Source organism: Bombyx mori, chromosome 17 (assembly GCF_030269925.1).
Source record: "Bombyx mori chromosome 17, ASM3026992v2".
NCBI lineage: Eukaryota > Metazoa > Arthropoda > Insecta > Lepidoptera > Bombycidae > Bombyx > Bombyx mori.
In genome coordinates, this window is record NC_085123.1 from 7670560 (window position 1) to 7698519 (window position 27960).

The 27960-nt window shown below is 33.2% G+C and overlaps 3 protein-coding genes and 3 long non-coding RNA genes across 8 annotated transcripts in view; 2 read left to right on the forward strand and 4 right to left on the reverse strand.

Annotated features, from left to right (window-relative positions):
* LOC101740368 (phospholipid-transporting ATPase ABCA1) overlaps positions 1-2236 on the reverse strand; it is a 34259-nt gene extending 32023 nt beyond the window's left edge. The window contains exon 1 of one of the 3 annotated variants that reach the window (XM_012691461.4): positions 1940-2236. The gene's annotated coding sequence lies outside the window, so the exon portion shown is untranslated. Of the gene's footprint in view, positions 1-1386; positions 1659-1939 lie in introns of those variants that run through there. The other 2 variants (XM_012691460.4, XM_038016883.2) reach the window with 2 other exon arrangements.
* A 684-nt stretch (positions 2237-2920) lies between these two features.
* LOC101739965 (small ribosomal subunit protein uS7m) lies at positions 2921-6513 on the reverse strand. Its single transcript, XM_004927424.3, has 4 exons — positions 6331-6513; positions 6055-6249; positions 5737-5971; positions 2921-3968 (listed from the first exon to the last, which is right to left on the reverse strand). The coding sequence occupies exons 1-4, from the start codon at positions 6393-6395 to the stop codon at positions 3750-3752; spliced, it is 714 nt and encodes a 237-aa protein (XP_004927481.1). The 5' UTR covers positions 6396-6513; the 3' UTR covers positions 2921-3749.
* A 5231-nt stretch (positions 6514-11744) lies between these two features.
* RPA43_N (protein) lies at positions 11745-13581 on the forward strand. Its single transcript, NM_001172726.1, is given in 4 exon segments — positions 11745-11988; positions 12099-12290; positions 12364-12516; positions 12681-13581. Coding segments are annotated over 4 exon segments (630 nt in total). The 5' UTR covers positions 11745-11809; the 3' UTR covers positions 12787-13581.
* A 4201-nt stretch (positions 13582-17782) lies between these two features.
* Positions 17783-19025, reverse strand: LOC134200440 (uncharacterized). The gene is made up of 3 exons (XR_009975374.1): positions 18814-19025; positions 18420-18571; positions 17783-18060 (listed from the first exon to the last, which is right to left on the reverse strand). It is a non-coding gene; the product is annotated as an uncharacterized LOC134200440 (long non-coding RNA).
* A 1510-nt stretch (positions 19026-20535) lies between these two features.
* Positions 20536-22071, forward strand: LOC134200441 (uncharacterized). The gene is made up of 3 exons (XR_009975375.1): positions 20536-21036; positions 21279-21421; positions 21794-22071. It is a non-coding gene; the product is annotated as an uncharacterized LOC134200441 (long non-coding RNA).
* On the reverse strand, positions 22069-23071 carry LOC134200439 (uncharacterized). The gene is made up of 3 exons (XR_009975373.1): positions 22912-23071; positions 22582-22828; positions 22069-22477 (listed from the first exon to the last, which is right to left on the reverse strand). It is a non-coding gene; the product is annotated as an uncharacterized LOC134200439 (long non-coding RNA).
* Between the last annotated feature and the right edge of the window lie 4889 nt (positions 23072-27960).

The window sequence follows — 27960 nt, forward strand, 5'->3', positions numbered from 1 at the left end:
GTTCTCATCGGTTCTTGATACATGTGCCAATATCAAATTACTCGATAGTTGGTGAATATTGTTTTGAAAATTGCCGTTACTTAGATAGCTAGACATAGACAGATACAAGCTAACTAAATCCGGTTAAAACTGAAGTACGTCGTTAAAATTAGTTACGGTTATAATTTGAAAATTAGTTAAATAATGTTTCATCGAACTGACAAGTGGTACTTCAAAATTACCCTCCGTAATTCCCAGGCTCAATATTAGAGTTTAAGTATCTTCGTCAATATAATCTCAACGATGTTGCTTCTAGGGCAAATTAGTGCAATGGGTGAAGTGCGAACACTTGAACAAGTGCAATTGTCCTAATAATAAACCTAACATTATTTTATTTTTGTATTGCAAAACTACTTCTTCGATTAATTTAAGTACCTACTCTAGAAAAACCATATTGACAAATTTTCTGAGCTAGACCAGCAATGTAACACATCTGAGAACAAAATGATGATCGTTGTCACGTAGAGCTTCCTGCTTTTTTCATTACTATTTATGCATAGTCAAATGAGGAACGTTTGGTGCTTTTGCGTTAGAAAAATTTAAGTATAAATTAATTACCTATTGGTCTTTACCAACGGTCTTCAATTTGATAAAGAGAAAAAAACAAGATGAGGTCTAAAAAACGCAAAATACGGAAATCTTTCAATTTTTGTTTGAAAATCATAAGATTTAAGCTTAGGTACCTACGTGCACGTCTTTTCTTCAAAGGCACAAGAGGCTCATGAGCACACCAAAACGCTGATGGCGACATGGCGTTATAATGAAAAAAACTTTTTTTGAGAAGAAAAATGTAACAAACAAGTTAAAGAATCATGGGAAAAAAGAATACTAATAGAAAACATTGGTACCTAAAATATATTTTATGGATTACTGCTTGTTGGAAATGGCGCTCGATAGCACGGTGTCAAATTTAGTATAATTTTTTTCAATTAATTAATACTCTCTAATTTGATCACAAATCAGATGCTTGGTTTTCGGCAGTAATAATACATTTGTAATAAAAATAGAACTCGGTTCGTCAACGCTCGCTGTAATAAACACAGATTTTCACAACTACTACTGTAATGAGCACAAAAATAGTTACAGAAAAATCGACATGTTGGTTTTTAGTCCGTCGCACTCGTATCCACACTTAATTTTGCTTACCCAAGAGAGTTAGGCATAATACACTTGGAGTACGCCGTACTAGTACGGTACTAAACGAAGATACGACTTACTTGACTGACCTACGCGAATGTCGAACTTGTTCAAAGGGCAGAAAGTACAAAAGCCTGAGCTTATTCCGACTGATTTTTTAACGAAAGCACCGAATATTCTTTAACTTAATGAATAATGCCTCATACTTACCTACTGATTTCGATTATTTGAAAATATAAAAAAAAATTACTTTAAAAATCAAACAAGTAAAGTTACCTTAGAACAAATTTCATAAATTAAAACAACACTGTTATCGATCGATTTCGGTAGACTTTTTTGTTTCATAAAGTACATTCATTACCCGCCGTAAACACTGACAGTTCGTTTCGCGAACAGTGTTGATTGTGTACTAAATGTACTTGTTCAATACACATTTTACCTATATCAAGAATAGATAACGGGCCATCGCAAAGATAAAGCAGTACAGAATAATATTGTTCTGGTTTGCACTTTTTATATAAGTTCAATTAGATATCGATCAAAAGAAAAATGAAAGTTGACTTTCGAGCTTTACCCAATGTAATTTCAAAAAACCTAGCTATGTAAACAAAAGATAGGTAAGTCTTTTAGTAGAACCGTTAGCGTTCAGCAATGTGTGCTATACGGCCATAAGGAACAGTCCAACCAACAGCCATGACGAAATTCTCGATAAGCTCCTTTTTTATTCTAAGGAAGAATTACTTACTGGTAATTTCATACTTACCAGAGGCCTTTCCTGTTTTACCAAGACAGGCGGGCCAGCACGGGCTCGGTCAGGAGGGATGAGATTTGCTAACAGCTGCACCAGCGCCTCCAGAGACCTGGGCTAGAAGCAGCTGGCTTCACAAATGCATCTATTGCCGCATCGGAATCACGACCCGCTGAGAAAAGCCGACGAGAAACTCCGCGGGCTGATGTATGAGTAAAGCACGTCGAACTCTTTGCAGAGTTCGACGGGTACGGTTACCAGAGTCCCTAAGTTTGATCCTAGTGCGAGAGCGGAAGGCGTCTAGTGTTGAAGTTAATGGATCTGATGCATCCGTAAGGACGTGTCTCGGGCGTCGGCGATGACTGGCTACTGCGTGAGCCGGAATCAGGGAGTAGTCGGCGGCAACAAAGATAGGCGATTATCATGACGCATGGCCTTATCGAAATACAGTTCCGACGCTGCCTTCAGGTGTTTCCTAATCGATTCAGGATCCAGATCGTCACTATCAGCTCCTTGGAGCAATCGCCGTGCAATAAACCGTATTACACGGTTTATTAACCCACCCTGAAGTAACTCATAATAAAGGATTACAAATCGGCCGTGAGATTAGGAATTACTTGTCTTGTTTTTTCATTGCCACATGAGCTAAAGCTCGTGGCCCACCTAGTTTTAAGTGGGTACCGGTGCTACCTTGAGATTTGAGGTCAATGTTCAATTAAAAACAACACAAATAATTAAGAAAACGGGTTTAGTTTTTGTATGGAGTTAAATGGAAGCAGCAGGAGTTTGGAGGCCCCTACCCAGACGAGCGCAATGGGTATTCCATATAAAGTCTAACCTGTCCGTGGTTTCAATACAGACGAGTAGACGCCTCGAATTAAATGAGCTGTTTATATAACAGTTAATCTTATATGTTTCTACTCTATGCGTCGTCAAGCCATTCACGCGATTGTGATAAAACTTGGTATGTATACTCGTTTAAAAAATTAAAACTACTTTTACGGTTTAATTTTTTCTTTATTTTTTATTTTTTATTTTTTTATATTAAAAAGTTTGTGTTTTTCATTTCAATGGCCTCGCGCACCACACGCTAAAGCGAATATTTATATTTCGTTAAATCCTATGAAATGGTTTGTACGCGTATCCCTTGTTGATACTCAGAGATTATAGTCATAGTAAGTACTATGACTTGAAGATGATGAAGAACGTATTAGTTTGATGAGATGGATTTTTCATACAATTAGCGGTGGTCAAAGCCGTCTCACTAATTAGAAAAAGAAACTAAATATTTGGTTTTTCCTCAGTTTAATTAAATAGTTTTTGCAACTCTATTCATTCTATTTCATACATATTGCAATGACAAATTGTCAATATCCAAATAATTCTATACTATTGGATCAAAAAAGTACTATACAATAGTATATAGGCAGGTGGCTATCTCAAAGATGATTGGAATTGCAGTCGTAATTTTCATTAAATTACAATTACTTACAGCTTATTTATTTCACAATTGCTTTAAGAAAATTTACTTATATTTGTAATTAGAAAAAGTGCTATGATCACATTATATCCAATTAGAGAACTCTTTGACCGGTGCCTCAGGTGGGATGGGTGGTGCAAAGACTGAACAGGGCAAATGAACCTAGACAATAGTACATTCTACTAGATTTAATGCTTGTAGAAAGTATACATTGGATTGATGTACTTCAATTTATTTGCTACTCTAACTTCAAAGTTCCTATGTTTAGTTTAGATAGACTACTATTGTCACATGGATGATTTTATTTATATTATTTTACTGCTACTTTATAAGGACTGGATATTGTTATTGCCACCTGTAGTGCGCATATGCTCTGTTAGCTTCACATTGCCGATGTAAATCTTGTTTTCTCTTTACAACTTTGCCAGTATTGTTTGAAGCTTCAAGGAGTTCCCAAGCAAACTGCTCAGGGAAATGAACAGTTCTTTCTTTTTCATCTGTTGTCTCTAGTAACCATTTAATTGCTAAAAATAATGATCTTTTTTCAGTGATTGGTCCAGGCACCTGTAAAAGTTTAATGATCATTAATTCATAATCAAAATGAAATTAATAGTCTTAATAATATATTTGTCTTATCAACGTGTCTCTATTTTATTTATTATAAAGTAGCTTTTTAATAAGTAACTATATATATTCCATAAAACGAAAAAAAAATATGCACAACAAGCTTCTTGGTGTATATAAAAATATAATAATTCATAGCAACTCAAATATGTGCAATACTGGACAGAGGACACACTTGAGCTTGTCCACAACAACCTTAAAAAGATCATCTGTCAAATATAAGAAATATAAAATATATAAAAATTAAAAATATAATTAAGCCGACTTAACCTAATAGGTGTATGTCTCTAATAAAGAATGAAAAAATATATATATATACAGTCAAAACAGTTTACTGCGACATCGTTTAGAACAACATGCCGGTTATAATAACCAAGAACAAAGGTCCCGGCTGAATGCCATATGACCGCCTTATTAAAAATATTGCTTTCTACGACATTGGTAATAACGACATACCTCATAAAACGACCACATTTAACTAATATTTCGGACAATTAGATCTGTTAGAACGACCGGCTAAGCTGTATTGTAAACAATTTGAATAGGTATCCACATTTGTCTTCAATGGCTATTAAAATTAGGAAAGAAAACAATAGGATTTAGTTTAGTGTGGGGTCTTTTCTAATTCTTAGAAACAAAACACGTGCATGCGGTAGAATCAATGCCCGCTTCTTCATATCTCTTCAGTTAGTTTGTTACTTATCTATAGACAAGACGCACCAAAACTTTGTGGAGTTATTCGTGAAACTTTCAAAATCTCGCAAAGAAAAAGAAAACAAATTAATATTGAAGAAAAATCGCGTATTATGTAAATATATTTTTCCAATAATTCCCTATCGATTTGTTTGTACTTGCACGATACACATTAAACATCACCGGTTGTTACGACTATCGGTTTTTACGACTGAATTTGAGCAGTCCCTTCGATGTCGTTATAACAGATTTTGACTGTATATATATATATATATATATATATATATATAATTGAAGTATTGTCTAATATATCAGTCCAGTAATTATGTTATATGAATAATAATTTTGTTAGTGATCATACCACAAACTTGATGCAAAACCTTAAGACAAAGTAGTAGTAGTATTCCTTTTCAATATTTTCAATATTTCTTATCAGTATTAAAATAAAAAGAAATTAAATGTATGAAAATATATTAAAGGACAATAAATTTTACTACACAAGTATTAAACTTTAAGGAGAGACTTCCATTCTCTGTTTTATAAAATATGTTTCATGTAGAGTGCTCTTTTCAGAATCACCACTGCAGTAGAGTTCATCCATACTATTAAGAACTGTTGCATTCAACAGTACATTTTCAAAGATCTATTTTGCCACATACCATTTCCTTCCTTTGTTATAAACAGTATTTTCTCCCTCCACAGTATTTCCTGAGCACTATGACATGTTTCTCAACCAATTCTATGAGCGACAGCAACTATTCTCCATTAGAAAGGCAAAAAATGTCTATGTGATGATCATGAAAATATATTTTTATTTATTATAATCATCACAAAGTTGTCTGACAAAACCTTGTATAGTTAGATGGGTATTGTTTTTCAGAATATTTACAACTCAAGAACAACTCTGTGCCAATCTAGAAATGAATCTGTGTATTGTCTTAAGGATGTTTTCTTAGGTATTACTGACAAAGCGTGCAAAATAAAGAAACTATTGTTAAAAATAATTAAAACTAGCCTGGTATGTGATACCACCCCTCTTGATGGGCTGTAATTGTAACAATGGTTTGCAATTTTCAACGGCTTTATATAAAATGTCCTTAGGATTTAACTCTATTTTGGCTTTTTCTTCTGGTGTAGAAGCCAAATGGTATCGTTCAATTTGTTTCCTTTTGATATTTTCGAATGCTTTCTCAACGAGTTGACGAGCCAATCGTTTGTTACCTTTTTCCATCACATGGTTGATGACTTTACTGAAATTTTTTAATTTATTTATTGTTCGTCGCATTTTTGATGATCTTGTTTCAAAGTAAAAGTAAGTAAATTATTTTATTACTTAACGAGAGGATCAAAGTAAACGGAAGACGTTTCAGAAACCGTAGGTGGCTTCACAGGTACAGTTGCTCGGTTCTTCAAATCCGAATCTGCAATGAGTTTCACTTGATCTTCTTTTCTAAATATTGGATTTTGATAATAGTCTGGAAAGCTTGTCGCCTTCGCATAATTTCGAATTTGGAGTTTTGATAGTGTTCTGTAATTAATGTGTTTTACACTTTTAATTCGGAGCCTTACTATTTGCATCTTAACCAATCTGTAGTCTTTAGAATTTTACCTTGTAGATGAATTGAAGCTGGAGTTTTTTAACCGTCGATAAAAAAAAATTAGTACATTAGACATAGTTTTTTATTTTTTTTTAATTAAATGAAATTTTAATAATTTCAGGCTATTGCCTTTTTTTGGTTTTTTAAGGCATTTTATGACCTGGTAATTGAGACCTTTAAGTTATGTCGGCGGAAACGCGATGAATGAAGTTGTGTGATTTTTTATATTTTGTCTATTTTGTGTTTCTTCGGGTTTAAAGGTGTAATAACGGTGGTTTGTTAACTGTTTAATATCTGAGAAAGTGCACAAATGTGGGAAAATGAAACAAAGCCGCTGGATGTAGTTTCTCGGGATCCTCTAAAAAGTCCATTAAAAAAATCTCAGTAAATGACCACCAATTTACTGAGATTATATTTCATCCCGTATCATCTTATCTCATTTCATTTAGTTTCATCCCATTTGATCTCAAATTAATCATCTTCATTTCATTTCATTCCATATCATTTTTCATAAAAATTAAAATTAAAATTAAAATAAGATATGACTTAAAGATCTTAGTTGCCAGGTCATAAAATTTCTTAAAAAAATCTATAAACAAAGTGTGTTATCTATGACTCTAAAGCTGTATGGGCTTAGATCCCCTTGCCTTTCCTAACAAGGAAAAATTGTACCAAAAAAACAAATATATCTATGACTAGACGTGCGCTAATCATGTTCGGAACTGGATTGAACATGACATCGTTCTTTTGAGTGTCGGAACTAGTTCCAGTAAACATGTTCGCGGAACTGTTTAGTTCCACGAACATGTTAAGTCTAGTAGCTGTTTGTAGTTTGTAGCTGTTTAGTTCCGCGGACATATTAAGTCTAGTAGCTGTTTGAAGCTGTTTAGTTCCGCGGACATGTTAAGTCTAGTAGCTGTTTGTAGTGTAGCGAATCACGTATTAAGTTATTATTAATTACACAATATTTTTCAAAAAAGGTATTAAAAATACAATTTTTTAAAAGCACTATATTAAAATAGATTGCCGCTTATGGCAATTATTATTGTAATTATTATTTTGTAAGGTTTTTAGTTTTAGGTTCATTGTTACAGCTGGTTGCATAATTTATTAATGTACTGTAATTACTTTGTCATAATTTCAACTACTCTACTACTTTCATTATTTTTCAATGTATTGTACGATGCACCGGAAACTATAACCTATCAGTTGTTAATTAAAATACCACGTTATTCTGATATACAACGTAAATTGAGCTCGTTGTAGCCTTACAACCTTTTTCCCATAACCGAGATACCGAATAGCGAAAGTGGTGAATGTTTTAAAATTCTCTAATTTTGAATTATGATTTTCTAAGAAATGGTCTACAAACACTTAAGGTTAAGTGCTCGTAGGAATGATGCATGGTCAAGGTCAAAATCCATAGCAAAACATTTTAATTTATTCAGCTATCGACTGTAACACGTAGGTCGTAGAGCATAACTTCCATATTAATAAAAATGTAATATGAAAGAGCTCCACACGCAGTTTCATGCACTCGCTCCTTCTCACTCCCTCGTATTCGTGCCATATGTCGCCTTATCTCTTTACGTGGACTCGTGTCGGTTCGAGACTCGTTCGGGTGGACTCGCCGCGCCACGCCTCCGCGCCGCGCGGTACCTATGCTCTAATCATGTCCGCATGTCCGTCATGTTCAACGCGTTCGTAGTTCCTGCATAACAGTACACTTGGAATGGAAATGAACTGTCTGAACATGTTAATTTTGACAACTCGGATTGAATGATATAGTTCCATATGAGGACATAGTTCCAGGAACTATTTAGGTCCGGAACTACGCATGTCTATCTATGACTATCCATAGATTATAATAAACACAATTATGGTGCAAGAATATTGGATATACTGGATTCTAACAACTTTTGCATCCTAAATACAGGAGTCGCAACACGGCGCACTCAGCCCCATGAAGGTATCAGTGCTCCAGATCTATCGTTAACCACCCCTGGCTTAGCTTCCTTACTGACTTGGAAAACACTTTCCTCTACATACGACAGTGATCACTACCCCATATTAATAACTTTGCCCAAAAAATTAGTTAGAACAAAATTTAGACGCCCACCAAGACTAAAATACAAAATATGCAATGATATTGACAGTGACAGATGGACAACGTTTCGTGAGCATGTTGCAAAGAAAGTGTCCTCGCTCCCTCATATAAAAAAAAATAATCATTCCGTTTGTGCTGATGCTTTGGCCTTGGCTATGATAGAGGCTGCAAACCAAACATTTCTCATTAAAAAATCAATTAATAATATACCTTCTCCTCCGTGGTGGGATAGTGAATGCTCCGCGGCAGTGAAAGAGAGGAAAAAAGCTGAAATAAAATATAATGAATGCAGCACTACAGAAAATTTTGATAGTCTAATCATGATAATTAATAATACCCGTAAATTATTTAAAAAAAAGAAATGGGATAGCTGGCGAGCTTTTTGCTCATCTTTAGCCCCTGATGTTCCTCCATCGACTATTTGGCAAAATATCCGTAGATTTAGGTCAGCATTTAAGGAAACCTTGCCACAGTTTCTTGATGAGTCTGTGGCAGATAAATTCTTAGACAAGTTAGCCCCTCCTTTTACTCCACAAATGCCCATTTTATCACCTCACCTTTCTTTTCTTCCACCATTAAGTAATTTTGCTGATCTCGCTTCTCCTTTTAGTGTTATAGAATTAAAGGGTGTGTTATCTTATGTAAAAGATTCTGCACCAGGTATTGATGGTATTCCATATTCTTTCATTGCACATTTGGGCGACTCAAGTTTGAATTATCTGCTACATCTTATCAATTCCACCATAACTTCCGGAGAAATCCCGGCTTCATGGAAAATTCACGAAATTATCCCTATTTTAAAACCAAACAGAGCTCCATCAGATCCTAACTCCTATAGACCTATAGCCCTTGCCTCAGTTCTCTGTAAACTAGCGGAACATTTAGTCAAAAATAGATTAGAATGGTATCTCGAAAGTCAAGGTCTATTGTCATCAAGTCAGTATGGATTTAGGAAAGGAAAAAGTACCATGGATAGCTTAGGTATTTTTTCTACAGATGTAAGATTAGCTTACTCAAATAATGAATCTGTTCTTGCAGTCTTTCTAGATATCTCTGCCGCATATGATAACGTTGATCTTCATATCTTAAATACTAAACTATGTAAATTAAAAGTGCCTCCAATTTTCTGTAATTTTATTCATAAACTTTTCTCTGAAAGACAAATACAAATAAATATTGATGAGTCTAATGTTATAACAAGGCTTACATGGAAAGGTTTGCCCCAAGGTTCGGTGCTGAGTCCACTTCTTTATAATGTATATACCTTTGACCTAGAATCTCATATTGCTAGTAAAGCCAATATTCTGCAGTATGCAGATGATTTAGTCTTATATGTTTCTGGTCGCTTTGTAAATAAACTGAGTTATTCTCTAAATTGTGCTCTGGAATTTTTGAAACTATGGCTGGATAACAACTCCCTAAGTCTTTGTGTAAACAAAAGTTGCTCAGTATTGTTCTCAAGGATGCGTTTACCGCCACCATTTACACTTTTGTACAATGAACAAATAATACCCGTAAAAAATGAAGTAAAATTTTTGGGTATAATATTAGATTCTAAACTGTCAGGATTATCTCACTGTTATTATGTCTCCACTAGATGTGAACGATTATTAAACATATTACGATGCCTCTCGGGTGTTTGGTGGGGATCCCATCCCTTCACATTAAAACTCTTATATAATGCAATTATAAGAAGCATATTAGATTACGGGACATGTTTTTTAGAACCATGTAGCGTTGTAGGCTTAAGTAAGCTAGACGCCATTCAATCTAAAGCGTTGCGTATTGTGACCGGAGCTATGAAGTCCAGCCCTGTTAATGCTTTGCAAGTAGAATGTTTAGACCCCCCATTAAAATTACGCAGACAGTTTTTATGCGACAAATTTTTATTTCGAGCTCTCCAATTTTCTAACCATCCTCTCTATCACAAACTAAAAAAATTGTCAGAAAAAGTTAAATGCTCTTCCTATTGGTCCCATAAATCTCCATCGTGCTTAGTTATTAGTTTCCATAAATTTATTTCATTACAAGCTCCCACTCATCGCTCACAGTTTCTACCTATATTTTCCGTAAGCTACGAAGCTCTTGTCAATCTTCCTAAAATAAATTTTAATTTTGAAATCCTGAAAAACCACCAAAACGCTAACACTGATATAAAATTTGTTATGGATAGAGATTGGGCAGACTGGCACTATATATACTGCGATGCGTCTAAACACGCACTCTCTGGCACAGTTGGAGTAGCTGTTTATCATCAGCAGTATAATATTCACCAAAAAATAAAGCTACCCCCCGAAACAACAGTGTTTTCTGGAGAATGTTTTGGTGTTCTAAAATCTCTAGAATATATTCTACTTGCAAAACTTAACAAATCCATCATCTTCACAGACTCGAAAAGTGCTCTACAAGCTTTGCAGAAATTTCCTTTCAAATCTTGTTTAACCTGTGTTTATATAATGGACTGTCGACAGCTACTTCTAAATTGTAAGCTCAAAGGTTATGATGTTCTTTTTGTGTGGATACCTGGCCATCACAAAATACTTGGGAATGAAATAGCTGATAAATTTGCGAGAGATGCGATAAATAGTGGTGATATGTCACCTTACAAAAATGTTGTGTCTGACCTTCTTTCCACACCTAAAGACCATTTACTGAGGTCTTGGGAAAGTATTTGGAATAGCTCTAGCTGCCATAAAGGCCGTTATTATAAAAATATACAGCAACGAATTCCTCTAAAAATGTGGTTCTGTAAAATTAGTCTATGTAAGCTTGCAACTTCCTGTATTATAAGAATGCGATTGGGACATGTTTGTACAGCTTCTCACCTTGCTAAACTCGGTGTCATTAACAACAGTTTGTGTGCTTGTGGCGTTGGTGAGGAGGACTTGAATCACATTTTCTTTGGATGCCTCCTACGTGACTGTTCCTCATTCATAAATTCCCTGATAAACCTCCGGGTTCCTCTTCCCACATCAATCCCTACATTATTAAGTACTATAAATTCTGATTTGTATAACTTGATATCAAATTTTTTATTTAGTAATAATATTAAAATGTAAACAGTTTTAAAATATAATATTCTTTTTATTTATACCCAATCACTATATATTATGAACTCTTAGGCATTATTATATATTATTATCCTATTACGTACATATCCTTTCCAAATTTCGAACCTTCCAATTGATTCCTAAATAAAACTGGTTTCCCTACCTTTTCCACACTAGTAGTGGCAAATGCACAAACCGTGCGAGTCAAAATTAAAAAAAAAAAAAAAAAAAATAAATAAACACAATACACATAAGGCTCTGTAATGAAAGCGAATCTCTGAAACTGAATAATTTTATTCGCATGGATATTTAACTATTTGGAAACTTATAATAATGTCTAAAATCATAAAATTTGACCTACGAGAGTTAAAACAGTTGGCAAACGACAAAAATTCTTGTTTGGTTGTAAAAAAGATTACACAAAATCTGGCTTTACAGCCATGGTGCCTTGGAAATATTAAAGAATCTATAACAAACTTATTAGATTATAAAGTTGGTAAATTTGATAAAGAGTAAGTTTATAATCTGATTAATTTCCAAATTAAAGTTTCAACTTATTTCCCATATAAAACAGTGGTGTTACAACTAATAGGTGTTTTAACTAACATTCACTATGTTTTAGGTTGAACGGTGTCTTAGTAAGCTATAAAAATCCTTGTATACTTCAGAATGTTGGCACTATACGCAATGATAATGCGGATATACATTTCCAAGTTCAAGCGGATTACTTCATATTTCAACCATACATAGGTGCAAAATTAACTGGTTTAGTTAACAAAAAGTGTTCCACACATTTAAGTGTCCTAGTACATAGGTACTGTATAATAAATATTATTATTGTAAATACTGTTGTAAAAAAATATAAATAAATAATTGTATTATTTCAGAGTTTTTAATGTGGTCATACCACAGCCAACAGAAGAGCCTGGAGACAAGTGGATCGGATTTAGTGTTAAAGAGGGCCAAGAGGTCACTTTTAGAATTGCTGCCTTAGACCTTTACGGAGCTCTTCCTTACATTAGAGGTGAATTAGATGAGAGGTAATAACAAATATAATTTGAATATTTGTTCTGTAAAACACAATGAATGAATGCTCTTTACTCTTCATTAAAACAAATTATCTTAAACCATTGAGTCTTTATAGTAGTTCTGTATTCTAATTTTTGGATTAAATAAATAAATTGACTATGATTTATTCTTGTAGGAGTCTAAAACTAGAAAACTATGAAATTGATGACGATATTGAAGTTTCTCAACCATTAAATGTACCTTATGTGATTTTTGATAAAACTAAGCCTAGTGTAAAATAAATGAATTAATCTACACATAGAAGGAAGGAAAAACATAAAGATATGGAATGATATCTGACCACTGTTCTCTGAACATTAAGCTAACTACTTATAACAGAGATATCTTCTTTTACTTTATCAATTATTGAGTTGGTATCATCAGCAAAAATTTACTTAAATTATAAATGACCACGTAACACAACACAAAAAATGTGTATGTGCACAATTCACACTCAGTAGAAGTGAAACTTATAAAAAATAAAAATAATCGCAAGGGTCAACCACTCCGGAGTGCAATGGAGCAGCCTCACCTTGGGAGAACCACCTGCATAATCACGGTAACCCTACAACAGATAAGTATGATTTAGAAAGAGAGAAATACGAGAATGTCTATCAACTGTAACATTTCGTCACTGCGATTCAGGAATTGTTGAATTTGCGTGCTGCGACATCTGTTGATAACAAACTAAATAGAAATAAAAGGATCTCAGGGCGCTCCGAGAGCCACGACAACGTGCACGGACGTTAAAAACACACTGAACTAGTCGGGGACGCGAGACCGCGTGGAGCGCTTCGTGATTTGTCGGAGCCGCTTCAGCAAGCCAATCGTGGCACATTTATTTTTTCGTTTCGTTTCATCAAGTTTGAACCCACCCAACGATTCTAAAGAAGTTTCACTTCAATAAACTACTGTAAAACTACTGGGCCTATTGGAAGAGATTTCAACATGAAATAACTAGTGCCCTTGTTCTCTGCATCCTTATTGTTGTGTTCCTTCTAACAGCTGTGTGTACAAAATATATTAAATACATAAAATAAAAACTAAGTTAAGGAAATTATAATTATTTTTTATTAATTAGTAATAATCATCATTAAAGAACTTACATGCACTTTTTAATAGTTTGAACCCCACAACCCACTTGTTAATCTCTTACAGAGCTCTAAGATCAGTATGTAACTGCCAAACTTTTGGTCAATTCTCATTATTGACTTTTAATCCTAAGCCAAACTCCTTGCCTTCTGCTAAGGACCAAGTATATACAGATGTTGTAAAAGATATTAGGCTCTGTATGAAAACCCATTGAAATTGTGCCACATCTCTCACAGCATATACCTATGATATGCTAATGCTGCTTGTTTGAGCCCTTTTTATTGCTTTAGATGGGTAGAGGAGCCCACTGCCCACCTGGTGGTAAGTGGTTACTGGGGCTCATAGACATCTACGTGAATGCGCCACCCACCTTAAGGGTGGCGGCATTTGTCGTAGATGTCTATGAGCCCCAGTAACCACTTAGCACCAGGTGGGCTGTGAGCTCGTCCACCTATCGCAATAAAAAAAAAACATGAGTTCTAAGGTCTCACTTCACAGTACAACCGCCGCCCCATCCTTCAAAATAAAACCCATGACTACATAGCGGCAGATATAGACAGACTGGTGATACTTTTCCCTGCAAGCATACAAGACATCCTACCACCAGCAATTTATTATTAATGCAAATTATTATTTTGCGGATTTAATTAATACTAGATGATGACCAAGCTTTGCTCGGCTTTTTTTTTTATAACGCCATCTTGTTGTGTCTTTAAAGCGGTAAAAATAGTATTATTATTCGCCAATAGATGTCGGAAAGAGTCATAAAGTTGATTATTGAAAATACGAATAAAACAACATTTTCTGAAAATAAATCGTAGCTAGATCGATTTATCGCCTCGAAATCCCCTATATACTAAATTTTATGAAAATCGTTGGAGCCGTTTCCGAGATTCAGAATATACATATCTACAAGAATTGCTCGTTTAAAGGTATAAGATTCTATAAATTTTAATGTGGAAGTCAATAGTAAAGATTTGTTAAAACGTATTTCGAACGGAGGATTCGAACACCGATGGTTGCATCGCTTGAGACGAATGCACGGGCAGTCCTATCATTTAGGCCACGACCACTTCAAAATCCTCAATCCACTCAAATTATACATTTAGCATAGATGATATTCTTTCCAAGATTCCTAGTCCTTCATTATTCCTGCCAAAAACACATGTAGATATCGAAATTAAATGGATTTTTTTTGGTATATTATATTTGTTTTTTTTTTATTATTGCTTAGATGGGTGGACGAGCTCACAGCCCACCTGGTGTTAAGTGGTTACTGGAGCCCATAGACATCCACAACGTAAATGCGCCACCCACCTTGAGATATAAGTTCTAAGGTCTCAAGTATAGTTACGACGGCTGCCCCACTCTTAAAACTGAAACGCATTACTGCTTCACGGCAGAAATAAGCAGGGTGGTGGTACCCACCCGCGCGGACTCACAAGAGGTCCTACCACCAGTAATTTACGCAAATTATAATTTTGCGGGTTTCATTTTTATTACACGATGTTATTCCTTCACCGTGGAAGTCAATCGTGAACATTAAAATTTGTTGAGTACGTATTTCATTTGAAAAATTGGTACCCGCCTGCGGGATTCGAACACCGGTGCATCGCTTCAACACGAATGCACCGGACGTCTTATCCGTTAGGCCACGACGACTATAGAAGTGCATAATTACAACATGAATAATTCAGGGCTTCCTAAGAATATTTAAAAAATGAACGACAAAGTGTTAGGATAAAGGCAATCTATAAGGTGTTTAATTTACTCTTTGATAGGACAAGTGATGTCATCATAACCTTGGGTAGGAACACCAGGCAAGACGAGCTATACCTAGTTTTCCAATTACAGAGGATAATGCGACTCAGTGGCACACAATGCCGAATTATGATGAAGCTTAATTGGAACGTGAATTAGTTTTCAAATGCATCAGCAGAGTGCGCTAAATTCAGTGTTGAAAAAAAAAAATTTCATGGAGTTAGCAACCTCATTAATGTATAAATAATGTGGTAAACAATAATAATTTGTTGAAAACTATTTACGGATATTTTAAGTAATTTGGACTTTGATTATTTCATTAACTTTTTTTTACCTTTAGAGTAGTTTTTTTTAAATGAGTTCTAAGAAAATTATATACTTTTTAATTGAATCATCTTATCCAGATGATAGTGATGACGATGATTTATCGAGTGTTCCGAGTTTAAATCAATCAATTATTTCATTATCAACTTATATATTTATTGAAAATATATATGTTAATGAAACTTTGAAGTTATTTGAGCCATTAATAAAATATCTGATGACAGGCAGTACTTTTGAAAGTGCTCGATTGTGCGAAGCGTTGCTGTAGTTGGAACATTCAACGTTGAGCATTATGCCGCATAATGCGCTCTAGTGCTGTAATTGGAAAACTACCATGATCTGTCCTCGTTCTATCTTGCGCACTATAAGAGTCCTCGATATAGGTAATACATAATATGCACGACTTACCGAGTGAGGACAAGATATGTACTTAGTACATATATTGTTTTTTTTTTTCCTCCCTAATCTGTGTGCTTAGTGCGAGTTTTGTAACGTTCTCACTAGCGAGCCAGTTTGCTCAAATTTGTATGCAATTGGAACAGCGCCCCTAGCGGCAAACGTACCCGGTGTTATTTTGTGAGTGTGAGTTCATATTAACGTTGTGATCTCGTAACTGAGTAATTTTACCGAAATGAGTACTACGAATGACATTTGTGCGAGTGCGTGTTACAAATTACGGCCGTTTTCAATAACGTATCTGAGTTTTCGGATAGATAGCTATCTCCCAATATCAGCAAGAGCGTATCTATCCTTAGTTTGCGTTTCACAATCACGGATAATTGCTATCTCTCTTTAACCAACAGTAGATAGCTTCTTCCCTCCGATTTATCCGAGCCTCTTGATACGTTTCGTTCTACTACAAATACGAAACAACATCAGGATCAAGACTTATTTTATTTTATTCTAAATTATAACTATAATTTAACCAGCATATTGTAGACTATCATAAACACATTTGTTTATAACAAAAAGTAATAAAAACATATGTAGATTTTTTTAAATTGGACGTATTGCTATTTTTATCCTAGTCGAAATTATGAAACGAAACGTTTTGACAGTCCGTTTGCCAATAAGCAGTGATCAGTTTCTTTTGTTTGTTTTTCTATTGTTTACATAATATATTCGATGATGACTTACCTCCAAAACGCTTTAAAACTTTCGTTTATAATTCTAAGTGTGTTTATAATTAAAGAGCTACAGTGAAATAAAATGAATTCTGTAAGTATCTATGAACTACATTGATAATAATAATTTTACTTTTAAAACTTTGAGTTCAAGTTTAGAAAATATATCTTTTTCAGTCAAGAAAGGCAGCACCCATGACAAAAGATCAGACGATGATTCTAGCAGAACTTGTGGCGGCGAAAAAACATTTCAATAATAAGGCAACAAATGCCACAAACAATAAATTGAAGGAGCAGGCTTGGCAAACCCTTGTAAATGATTTTAATTCGTCGATTCGTCGTTTCCCACGAACTCCATCGCAGCTTCGACTAAAATGGGAAAACTTAAAGAACGCTACGGCAACATAAGAAACAACCTTAGTAAGGTTAGTATAATTAGTTGATTGTTTGTCTCTAATAACACATTGATAAACATGATTTTTTCTTCAGGTTGCCGTAGTATTTGAAATAATTATGCTCTTTGTTACAGGCTGGAGGTGGTAAGGATTGCAGATGAAATTTTGGATAAAGCATGCACATTGTTGTAGGTCACATATAATATTTTTAACACTTTTACAGCCAAGCGGAAACAAGATGGAAGAAAAGAAATGCAAGGCTAGCATAGGGACAATGCATTAGCAGAATATCTATTATAAAAAAAGAGACTTGACTTGGAAAATAAAGAAAAGGAGATTGTTGTAGCAAAAGTTAAGTTAGATTTAGATAATTTAAAAAATTAAAAATTACTTAAAAGGAATATTAAATTTCATAAATTAAGTAGGCAATAATAATTTTATGTTAGATAGTTTTTTAAGTATATGTACAAATTCTAAATTAAATATCTTGCATGTACTAACTACCATGTAATTATCATTTTGCAAAATAAAAAATAGTCAAATTATCTTTGGAGTTTATTTTATAAATTATCTTTGGAAGCAATTATTTATAAGTACATAGTTGTATTAAAGATGTAAGTTTTGAAAATTTGTTACGAACAATTATATTATTTTCCTGTAATGTATCTGCGACTGAAATTTCTGATTTTAATTCTTCTAAATTCATACTTCTGACGATATTATGCAGCATGGCAGCTATAATAACAGCTTGCATATTTTCTAGTTTTAATCTACTTTTCAATGATGTACAGGGAGTCTTCTTTTACAAACACCAATGCATCTGAAAATTATACATTATTCTCTTAAATTATTTTACAATACAGTATAACAAGATCTTAACTAAAAAAAAAGATTACCTCTCTATAGTATTTCTTGTTTTAATATGTGATTCATTTTAAATCGTTCCGATTGAGTATGTGGGTTAATTAATCACGTTAAAAGATAGGGTTGTGGGGATAGCCTCTATCGGCAAGCAAATAGTAATTTCCAAGTCCACCTTGTTATCAATGTTCTCTTGATATGTAGATAATTTATTATAATAGTGTCATATTAAATTCATATAAACACCTAAATATATAATATAAATAAATAAAAATATAATAATAATAATATAAATCAGGTAATATAAATAAGAAATACCTTTTCAATCGGAATGGTTAATTATAGTTGTATCATGAGTAGACCCAGGCCATCAAGCAACAACATTTTGAAACATCAATGATGCATTGCACACAAATTACACATTCAAAATACTCTTTTTCTATTTCTAAATTCCTCTCCTATATTTGAATCTGTAACACAAACATAAAATGTAGAGGTATCAGTGTGTAATAAGAATGAAGGTAAATAGCCTACCAGGTTATTGTATTAGTATATGAATGTCATTTAGGGCACCATGGGAATCCAGCAGTATTATAGAATTCCTGTTGAGTGTGATTTTGTAACACAACAAAAATTAGGTATAATTTTGCTATTGCTATAAACAAATATAAGTTGTAATAACGAGTACTTTTATGGTTAAAATTTATCTTACCTTTTTGACGTTACACTCAAATATGGTCTCATTAAATTAATCAATTCATTCACAACACCTTTGCTCAGAAATCTATAGTCAAATTCGTAATTATTGATCTTCGCCATGTAATTCAGACGATCTTTATTTTCCTAACCATATGATATCGGCCTCACTATCACTATCTGCATCACAATCCATTATCATTTGAAATAATTCCATATCACTATCATCACTGCTATAATATGCCAATATGAAGAGAAACAATTATTAAATTATAGCGATTTACTTTCGAAAGATAAACATGTAACCGGCCGATTTTGACAGATAAGCGAATGCCCATACTAGAGATAGCGCCGCCTACCGGAGAGTTACTTAAAACTCATATTGAAACGGAAGTAAGCACGATTTGTATGAGCGTTCTATCTTTAGCAGGCTATCCGTCCTCCCGACGATGGATAGATAAATCCGATAGGAACTGCTGCCCGTCGATAGGTTATTGGAACGTAAGTAAGGACAAAAATATAGATTTGTCTATCTTTAGTAACCGAAACTAGGGATAGATAGGTTATTGAAAACGGCCGTTAGTGGATTTTAACGTTTCGATCGAGTATTTCTTTAGTAGTTTTATTTTTCCAACTAGAGAGGCAAAAGTATCATGCCATAGAGCCTAATCTTTTTTTATGAAAAATGATAATATGGAGTGAAATGGATTTGATTAATTTGAAACATTAATCAATTGGCATGGAATGAAATGAAATGAGATCAGATAATATGGGATAAAATATAATCTCAGTAAAATGCTGATTATTTACTGAGATTTTTTTCAGTGGAGTTTTTCAAAGACTTCGGGAAGCTACGTCCAGCGGTTTTGTTAATTTTTTTTACATTTTCGCACTTTCACATATACTAAACAGTTAATAAACCAACTTTATTTTGTTATTGCATAGATGGGTGGACGAGCTCCCGGCCCACCTAATCTTAAGTGGTTACCGGAGCCCATAGACATCTACAACGCAAATGCCGCCTCCCGCCTTGAGATATTAGTTCTAAGGTCTCAGTATAGTTACAACGGTTGTCCCACCCTTCAAACCGAAACGCATTACTGCTTCACGGCAAAAATAGGCAGGGTGGTGATACCTACCCGTGCGGGCTCACAAGACGTCCTACCACCAGTAATTACGCAAATTAATTTTGCGGGTTTGATTTTTATTACATAATGCTATTCCTTTACAGTGAAAGTCAATCGTAAACATATTTCATTAGAAAAATTAATACCCGCCGCCGGGATTAGAACACCGGTGCATCGCAAGATACGAATACACCGGACGCCTTAACCTTTAGGCCAGGACGATCTCAAAATTACACTTATACACGAAGAAATATTAAATACGCATTAATTAAGAAACATTAAATAGACAAAATAAAACAATTCACACAATTTAGCTCCTCGCGGTCCCTCCAAAATGTCTTTTCATCTTTTTTTCCTAGTTGTTCAATTGTAAATAAATAAATCAAAATCAAATCGAGTTTACGTTCTATACGGTGAAAAATGAAGAATTGTGAGTGCGAGTTGAAATATGCTATTCGATGCGCAGGGCGTTTATTCACCAAGAGCAGCAATAATTTATTATTTCTCGTATATTGGTAGCACGTGGTGTTTTGGCATTAGACCGTCTAACGGCCGTTTTCAATAACCTATCTATCCCTAGTTTCGGTTACTAAAGATAGATAAATCTATATTTTTGTCCTTACTTACGTTCCAATAACCTATCGACGGGCAGCAGTTCCTATCGGATTTATCTATCCATCGTCGGGAGGACGGATAGCCTGCTAAAGATAGAACGCTCATACAAATCGTGCTTACTTCCGTTTCAATATGAGTTTTAAGTAACTCTCCGGTAGGCGGCGCTATCTCTAGTATGGGCATTCGCATATCTGTCAAAATCGGCCGGTTACATGTTTATCTTTCGAAAGTATATCGCTATAATTTAATAATTGTTTCTCTTCATATTGGCATATTATAGCAGTGATGATAGTGATATGGAATTATTTCAAATGATAATGGATTGTGATACAGATAGTGATAGTGAGGCCGATATCATATGGTTAGGAAAATAAAGATCGTCTGAATTACATGGCGAAGATCAATAATTACGAATTTGACTATAGATTTCTGAGCAAAGGTGTTGTGAATGAATTGATTAATTTAATGAGACCATATTTGAGTGTAACGTCAAAAAGGTAAGATAAATTTTAACCATAAAAGTACTTGTTATTACAACTTATATTTGTTTATAGCAATAGCAAAATTATACCTAATTTTTGTTGTGTTACAAAATCACACTCAACAGGAATTCTATAATACTGCTGGATTCCCATGGTGCCCTAAATGACATTCATATACTAATACAATAACCTGGTAGGCTATTTACCTTCATTCTTATTACACACTGATACCTCTACATTTTATATTTGTGTTACAGATTCAAATATAGGAGAGGAATTTAGAAATAGAAAAAGAGTATTTTGAATGTGTAATTTGTGTGCAATGCATCATTGATGTTTCAAAATATTGTTGCTTGATGGCCTGGGTCTACTACTATAATTAACTATTCCGATTGAAAAGGTATTTCTTATTTATATTACCTTATTTATATTATTATTATTATATATTATTATTATATTTTTATTTATTTATATTATATATTTAGGTGTTTATATGAATTTAATATGACACTATTATAATAAATTATCTACATATCAAGAGAACATTGATAACAAGGTGGACTTGGAAATTGCTATTTGCTTGCCGATAGAGGCTATCCCCACAACTCTATCTTTTAATGTGATTAATTAACCCACATACTCAATCGGAACGATTTAAAATGAATCGCATATTAAAACAAGAAATACTATAGAGAGGTAATCTTTTTTTTTAGTTAAGAGCTTGTTATACTGTATTGTAAAATAATTTAAGCGAATAATGTATAATTTTCAGATGCATTGGTGTTTGTAAAAGAAGACTCCCTGTATATCATTGAAAAGTAGATTAAAACTAGAAAATATGCAAGCTGTTATTATAGCTGCCATGCTGCATAATATCGTCAGAAGTATGAATTTAGAAGAATTAGAATCAGAAATTTCAGTCGCAGATACATTACAGGAAAATAATATAATTGTTCGTAACAATTTTTCAAAACTTACATCTGAAATACAACTATGTACTTATAAATAATTGCTTCCAAAGATAATTTATAAAATAAACTCCAAAGATAATTTGACTATTTTTTATTTTCCAAAATGATAATTACATGGTAGTTAGTACATGCAAGATATTTAATTTAGAATTTGTACATATACTTAAAAAACTATCTAACATAAAATTATTATTGCCTACTTAATTTATGAAATTTAATATTCCTTTTAAGTAATTTTTTATTTTTTAAATTATCTAAATCTAACTTAACTTTTGCTACAACAATCTCCTTTTCTTTATTTTCCAAGTCGTCTCTTTTTTGCTATTAGATATTCTGCTAATGCATTGTCCCTATGCTAGCCTTGCATTTCTTTTCTTCCATCTTGTTTCCGCTTGGCTGTAAAAGTGTTAAAAATATTATATGTGACCTACAACAATGTGCATGCTTTATCCAAAATTTCATCTGCAATCCTTACCACCTCCAGCCTGTAACAAAGAGCATAATTATTTCAAATACTACGGCAACCTGAAGAAAAAATTATGTTTATCAATGTGTTATTAGAGACAAACAATCAACTAATTATACTAACCTTACTAAGGTTGTTTCTTATGTGCCGTAGCGTTCTTTAAGTTTTCCCATTTTAGTCGAAGCTGCGATGGAGTTCGTGGGAAACGACGAATCGACGAATTAAAATCATTTACAAGGGTTTGCCAAGCCTGCTCCTTCAATTTATTGTTTGTGGCATTTGTTGCCTTATTATTGAAATGTTTTTTCGCCGCCACAAGTTCTGCTAGAATCATCGTCTCATCTTTTGTCATGGGTGCTGCCTTTCTTGACTGAAAAAGATATATTTTCTAAACTTGAACTCAAAGTTTTCAAAGTAAAATTATTATTATCAATGTAGTTCATAGATACTTACAGAATTCATTTTATTTCACTGTAGCTCTTTAATTATAAACACACTTAGAATTATAAACGAAAGTTTTAAAGCGTTTTGGAGGTAAGTCATCATATAATATAGTAGGTAAACAATAGAAAAACAAACAAAAGAAACTGATCACTGCTTATTGGTAAACGGACTGTCAAAACGTTTCGTTTCATAATTTCGACTAGGATAAAAATAGCAATACGTCCAATTTAAAAAAATCTACATATGTTTTTATTACTTTTTGTTATAAACAAATGTGTTTATGATAGTCTACAAAATGCTGGTTAAATTATAGTTATAATTTAGAATAAAATAAAATAAGTCTTGATCCTGTTGTTGTTTCGTATTTGTAGTAGAACGAAACGTATCAAGAGGCTCGGATAAATCGGAGGGAAGAAGCTATCTACTGTTGGTTAAAGAGAGATAGCACTTATCCGTGATTGTGAAACGCAAACTAAGGATAGATACGCTCTTGCCGATATTCGGAGATAGCTATCTATCCGAAAACTCAGATACGTTATTGAAAACGGCCGTAAATGAAATACAACGTATTTTAACAGTATTTTAATGGGAACGAACTACTTTCAAAATTATTCGGGTAATGTCACGTGTTCAATACTATTTTGTACCTTTAGAATTAAAGTGGCGCAACCCAAAATTCTTATTTTCTGGTAAACTTCAATATTGTAATACAATAATTGTATTTTTTTAGTTTTTCGGTTTAAACACTTTAAGACATGCCATTTTATTTGAAAAAGGCAGCAAGAGTACTTTGTCCTTTTCTAGACTAAAAGAGACTGTTTAATTTTATAAGCTGATAGAATAATATAGAAAAGAATAATAGGATACCATCTAATCGTCACATTGGAAAAAGATATGGCTTTATCATTTTATCATTTAAATTATTTTTTATTGCACTTATAAAACTAATTTAATTTACAATAATAATATGTAACTTTATCTATACTAATCCGTACTTGTCAATATTCTTAATAAAATTCCTATTAATAATATACAAGTGCAAATGTTGAGCTGCTTGCCAGAAATGATATAATAGTGCTTTGTTTTTTTGTTGTTTCCTTGTAGGTTGCCTGTAATTATCTAAATCTGTGTGAAAGGCAATAAATGATTTTATTATTATCTACTAATGGTAGTCCAGTGGTCGAAATTAGACCATAATTTATTTAAATTTTAAGTTTGAACAATATTATAGTTCTATTGTCACCTTTCTATTATCATCATTTCTATAATAATCATTGCTCTATGTCACTAAAGCTACATTATAGAAAAATAATATTAAAGACAAAAAATATTAATCTATTCTCAATTTGACCACAGATTGATAAATCAATAAACAAAAAAAGTATAAATGCATGTGTGTGTGAGTGTGTCAAATATATGGTATTGTGTGTAAGGTTTTTTTATTGATTTTGTTTATTTTTTTATTGTTTATGCACTATTAAAAAAGGATATTATCAATCTGCACTACTTCTCTATATTCTCTACTAGCGACCCGCCCTCGCTTCGCTTCGGAAACATTAAAACACACATGAAACCAAAAAAATAAAAATTAAAAAAAAGTAGCCTATGTTCATCAGGGACAATGTCGGCTTCTAATGGAAAAAGAATTTTTCAAATCGGTCCAGTAGTTTCGGAGCCTATTCGAAACAAACAAACAAACAAATCTTTCCTCTTTATAATATTAGTATAGATAAGTGTGGGAAATTTCATACTTCTCCGTCCGCGCAATTTTCGTAAAAAGGGGTACAACATTTTTGCTTCACGTATTATTTAAAATGTAGGTTCTTAATAATAATACATAAGTGTTTTGAAATATAAAACTAATCTTAAATTTTTTAGTTATACCACTTCCATTCTAAGGGTGCTATTTCGTAAACAAACTTTGCCGTTCATTACGCCATTGCGTAACCCATAGATTATACACTTAATATATTCGAGGCGTAACCCTTAAAATACACGAAAACTGCCCAGCATAAACATATTTTTTTAGTAACTTTAATAGAAGTACTAGAATTCGAAGTTTATTATAGAATTTATTTAATTGTAATTACATATTTAGACATAGGTACTTAACATAATTAATCTTGGAATAGGTAATTATTTCAGCTTTTTTTTAATTAAAGAAATTATGTTTTATATAGGTTTAATCATTTACCCGTTGAACGTTTATAAAATGATTGTATTTACGGTAATAGTGTTGATGATCTTCATTAGGTGGCCCAAATATACTAAAATTATTACGAGCATCCATCCTTATTTATAAATGTGTAAAGAAGCAAAATTATTATGACATTGTTCAAATTTCTATTTAATTTATAAATATATATCTGTACGTATGTAGTGTAAATATGTGTGTGTGTGTGTGTGTGTGTGTGTGTGTGTGTGTGTGCGTGTGCGCGTGTGTTTGTGTGTGTCTATATATTTCAATAGATAAAAATCTAAAAATAGATATGTACACAGTGTGCAATTCATTTCGAAATTATTCTTGCCCATCTAATGGTTGTCTGGAAGAGATCACTCTTAGCGATAAGACCAAGAATTGTACTCTTTTTTTTTATTAATATTGTTTCGCAATATTTATTCATTTTGTGTACAATAAAGAATACTCTATCTCACTCTCTCTCTCTCTCATCAAACAACTCTCTAAAAAAAGCAATGATTTAATAAGAATTAAATGAAAAAGCAAATAATTAATATGTATTTACAACTAACTAGACGTCTATAAAATTTTCTAACCGAAAAAATATATGTGTATAAACCATTAGAATAGATAAAACCTTAAAAAACAACATTATTATTAAAAAGGAAAGAAAAAAATCTTGATACTGTATTGGTTTCACGGCAAAATTTTTAGTGACTACTTAACTTGCTTGAAAGTGAAGAAATACTCTCAAAATCCATTAATTTGCAACTCGCACTCGCACATACAATAATCGAGAGGCTCACTTCGGTAAAGCTGTTCGATACATGAGACAGCAACATAAACAAACCTTCTCTCTCCCACAAAATGAGATTCATAAGCTTACCACTAGGTGGCACTGATACAACCTCACACAAATTAAACATAACATGAACATCGACTGAGTAATTAAAAAAACTCGCACTAAGCACAGGTACATTACCCATTACCCGACTAATTATAAATATCGTTAGAAAGCTTGGCATTTCAATTAAACGCCTTAAAAAAAACCTTGCGTGCTACCAATATAAAAGAAAAAAATATCGCTTCTCAAGATGAATAAAAGTCCTGCAAATCGAGTAACTCGCACTCAGAGCTCCGCACGTTTCACCGTGAAGAGCGTACGCTCGATGCGAGTCATTCGATTCCATTTTTGAAACTCGCACTAAGCCTACTGATAGCCTTGAGAGGCTATTTCAGTGTAACCGTGGCTAGTAGGTGAGCTCACGGGGCTCAAACCTGACGACGATGCTAACACGAACCCTAGCAAGAGCCGTGCTTCGCAGAATCTACCACCGGATCGGAAACGCGACCCACTGAGAAGATCAGGCGAGAAACTCAGTGGGCTAGGACAAGATATGTAGTACCGGTAAAATGGGGCGATTAGGGACAAATTCCAACTTTATGACAAATTTTATGGTAGTTGTTGATGTATATAATGCTATATCAGGATCAAAATGATTGAGTCTTGGGGGCATCTTTGTTGTCCAATTTAAAACTATGCAACTAGCATTCCAGTTTAAGCAAAAAAAGGAAAAATAGGTGTAATCCCTATTTACCCGGAAATTGCGGTTAATTGGGACGAAATGAGAAATTTGCTAGGGTGGGCACTACTTGGTTTTAATTAATTAATTTATTTAGTTGCACCAACAAAGTGATCATCAATAAAAAACATTGAAAAACTGACACTCTGAACAAATACTAAATATTTTATTATGTATTACTTAGACATTTTTGTCCACCTTGAGATTTCATTGTTCTTATTACATGTCTGTGCAAAATTAACTTACTTATATTAAATTGCTTAGCTATTTCAACTAAAGTTATTCCCAATTAGGAAATTTCCCAATTGCTGTTTTTAATATTAAGGGATAATATCTCTTATAAGGCTTTGCACTCTTTGATACGTACACGCGAGGCATATCTAAAAATAGAAAACAATACGTAACTGATAATATAAATATTTACCAAACAATAAAATAACACATTGATAATTTTGAATAAAAGTTCTAGACAAAAACATAATGAATAAACCAGATTTTTACCAACAAATTTAAAAAATATTGTTATAACTACATAGACAACCCTAGAAACCTGTACCTATTTATACTTAGGTCGTTTCCATTTCACGTATTGTCATCCCAATTGACCCCTTTTTCGTTGTTATTTGTACCTAAGGCGTCCCCAATATCCCCAAAAACAACAGATTTTTACATGTATTTTTATTTTATCAAATACATTAAAACCAATAACAACTGAGACTTACCTTTAATATACATGATGGTTCAAACACTAAATAACGTTTATAAATCACAGTCGTCTTCTATTATTATCAAATAAATAAAAGAGAGCAAAGTTTCTAGCACTAAAATAATTACCACCACAGAAAGTTAATTTTAAACGCGATTTTTTATAAGTTAGCAGCTATTATCATGCATATTCAGAGTTGTTTTGTAAACTTCAACATTCTACTATAAAACTACAAAAAATGGAAGATTTTGCAACGAATTTATAATTAATATTGAGTGTTGAAAGATTTTCCCGGTTTTTTCCCGATTCGCCTCTCAATCCCTAATCGCCCCATTTTACGGTACATATATTGTGCTCGATAAGTTGTGCATACTTATCAATCTCAATTCTCTTAATTAAATTGGGCCATAGACAAAATAATTTCCTTCTACGTCTCTCTGCGATTATTGTTTCTGAGTAGTATCATACAGCTTTGCTCTTCTTTTCGAGAAATAGAAAATAAATAAGGAATCTATTTTCATATCGATTAAGAAAATATAATTAGGAATAACATTCAAAGAAAATTCATTCATGCTTGCTCACCATAAAAG

Excerpts from the sequence above, each read along its gene's own strand:
- LOC101739965 (XM_004927424.3), bottom strand. The coding sequence starts at position 6,395 with ATGTCTAATGTACTAATTTTTTTTTATCGACGGTTAAAAAACTCCAGC. Across the intron at positions 5,972-6,054 it reads TACTTTGATCCTCTCGTTAA|TAAAGTCATCAACCATGTGA; the intron begins GTAATAAAATAA and ends AAAAAATTTCAG. Across the intron at positions 3,969-5,736 it reads GGGGTGGTATCACATACCAG|GTGCCTGGACCAATCACTGA; the intron begins GCTAGTTTTAAT and ends AAACTTTTACAG.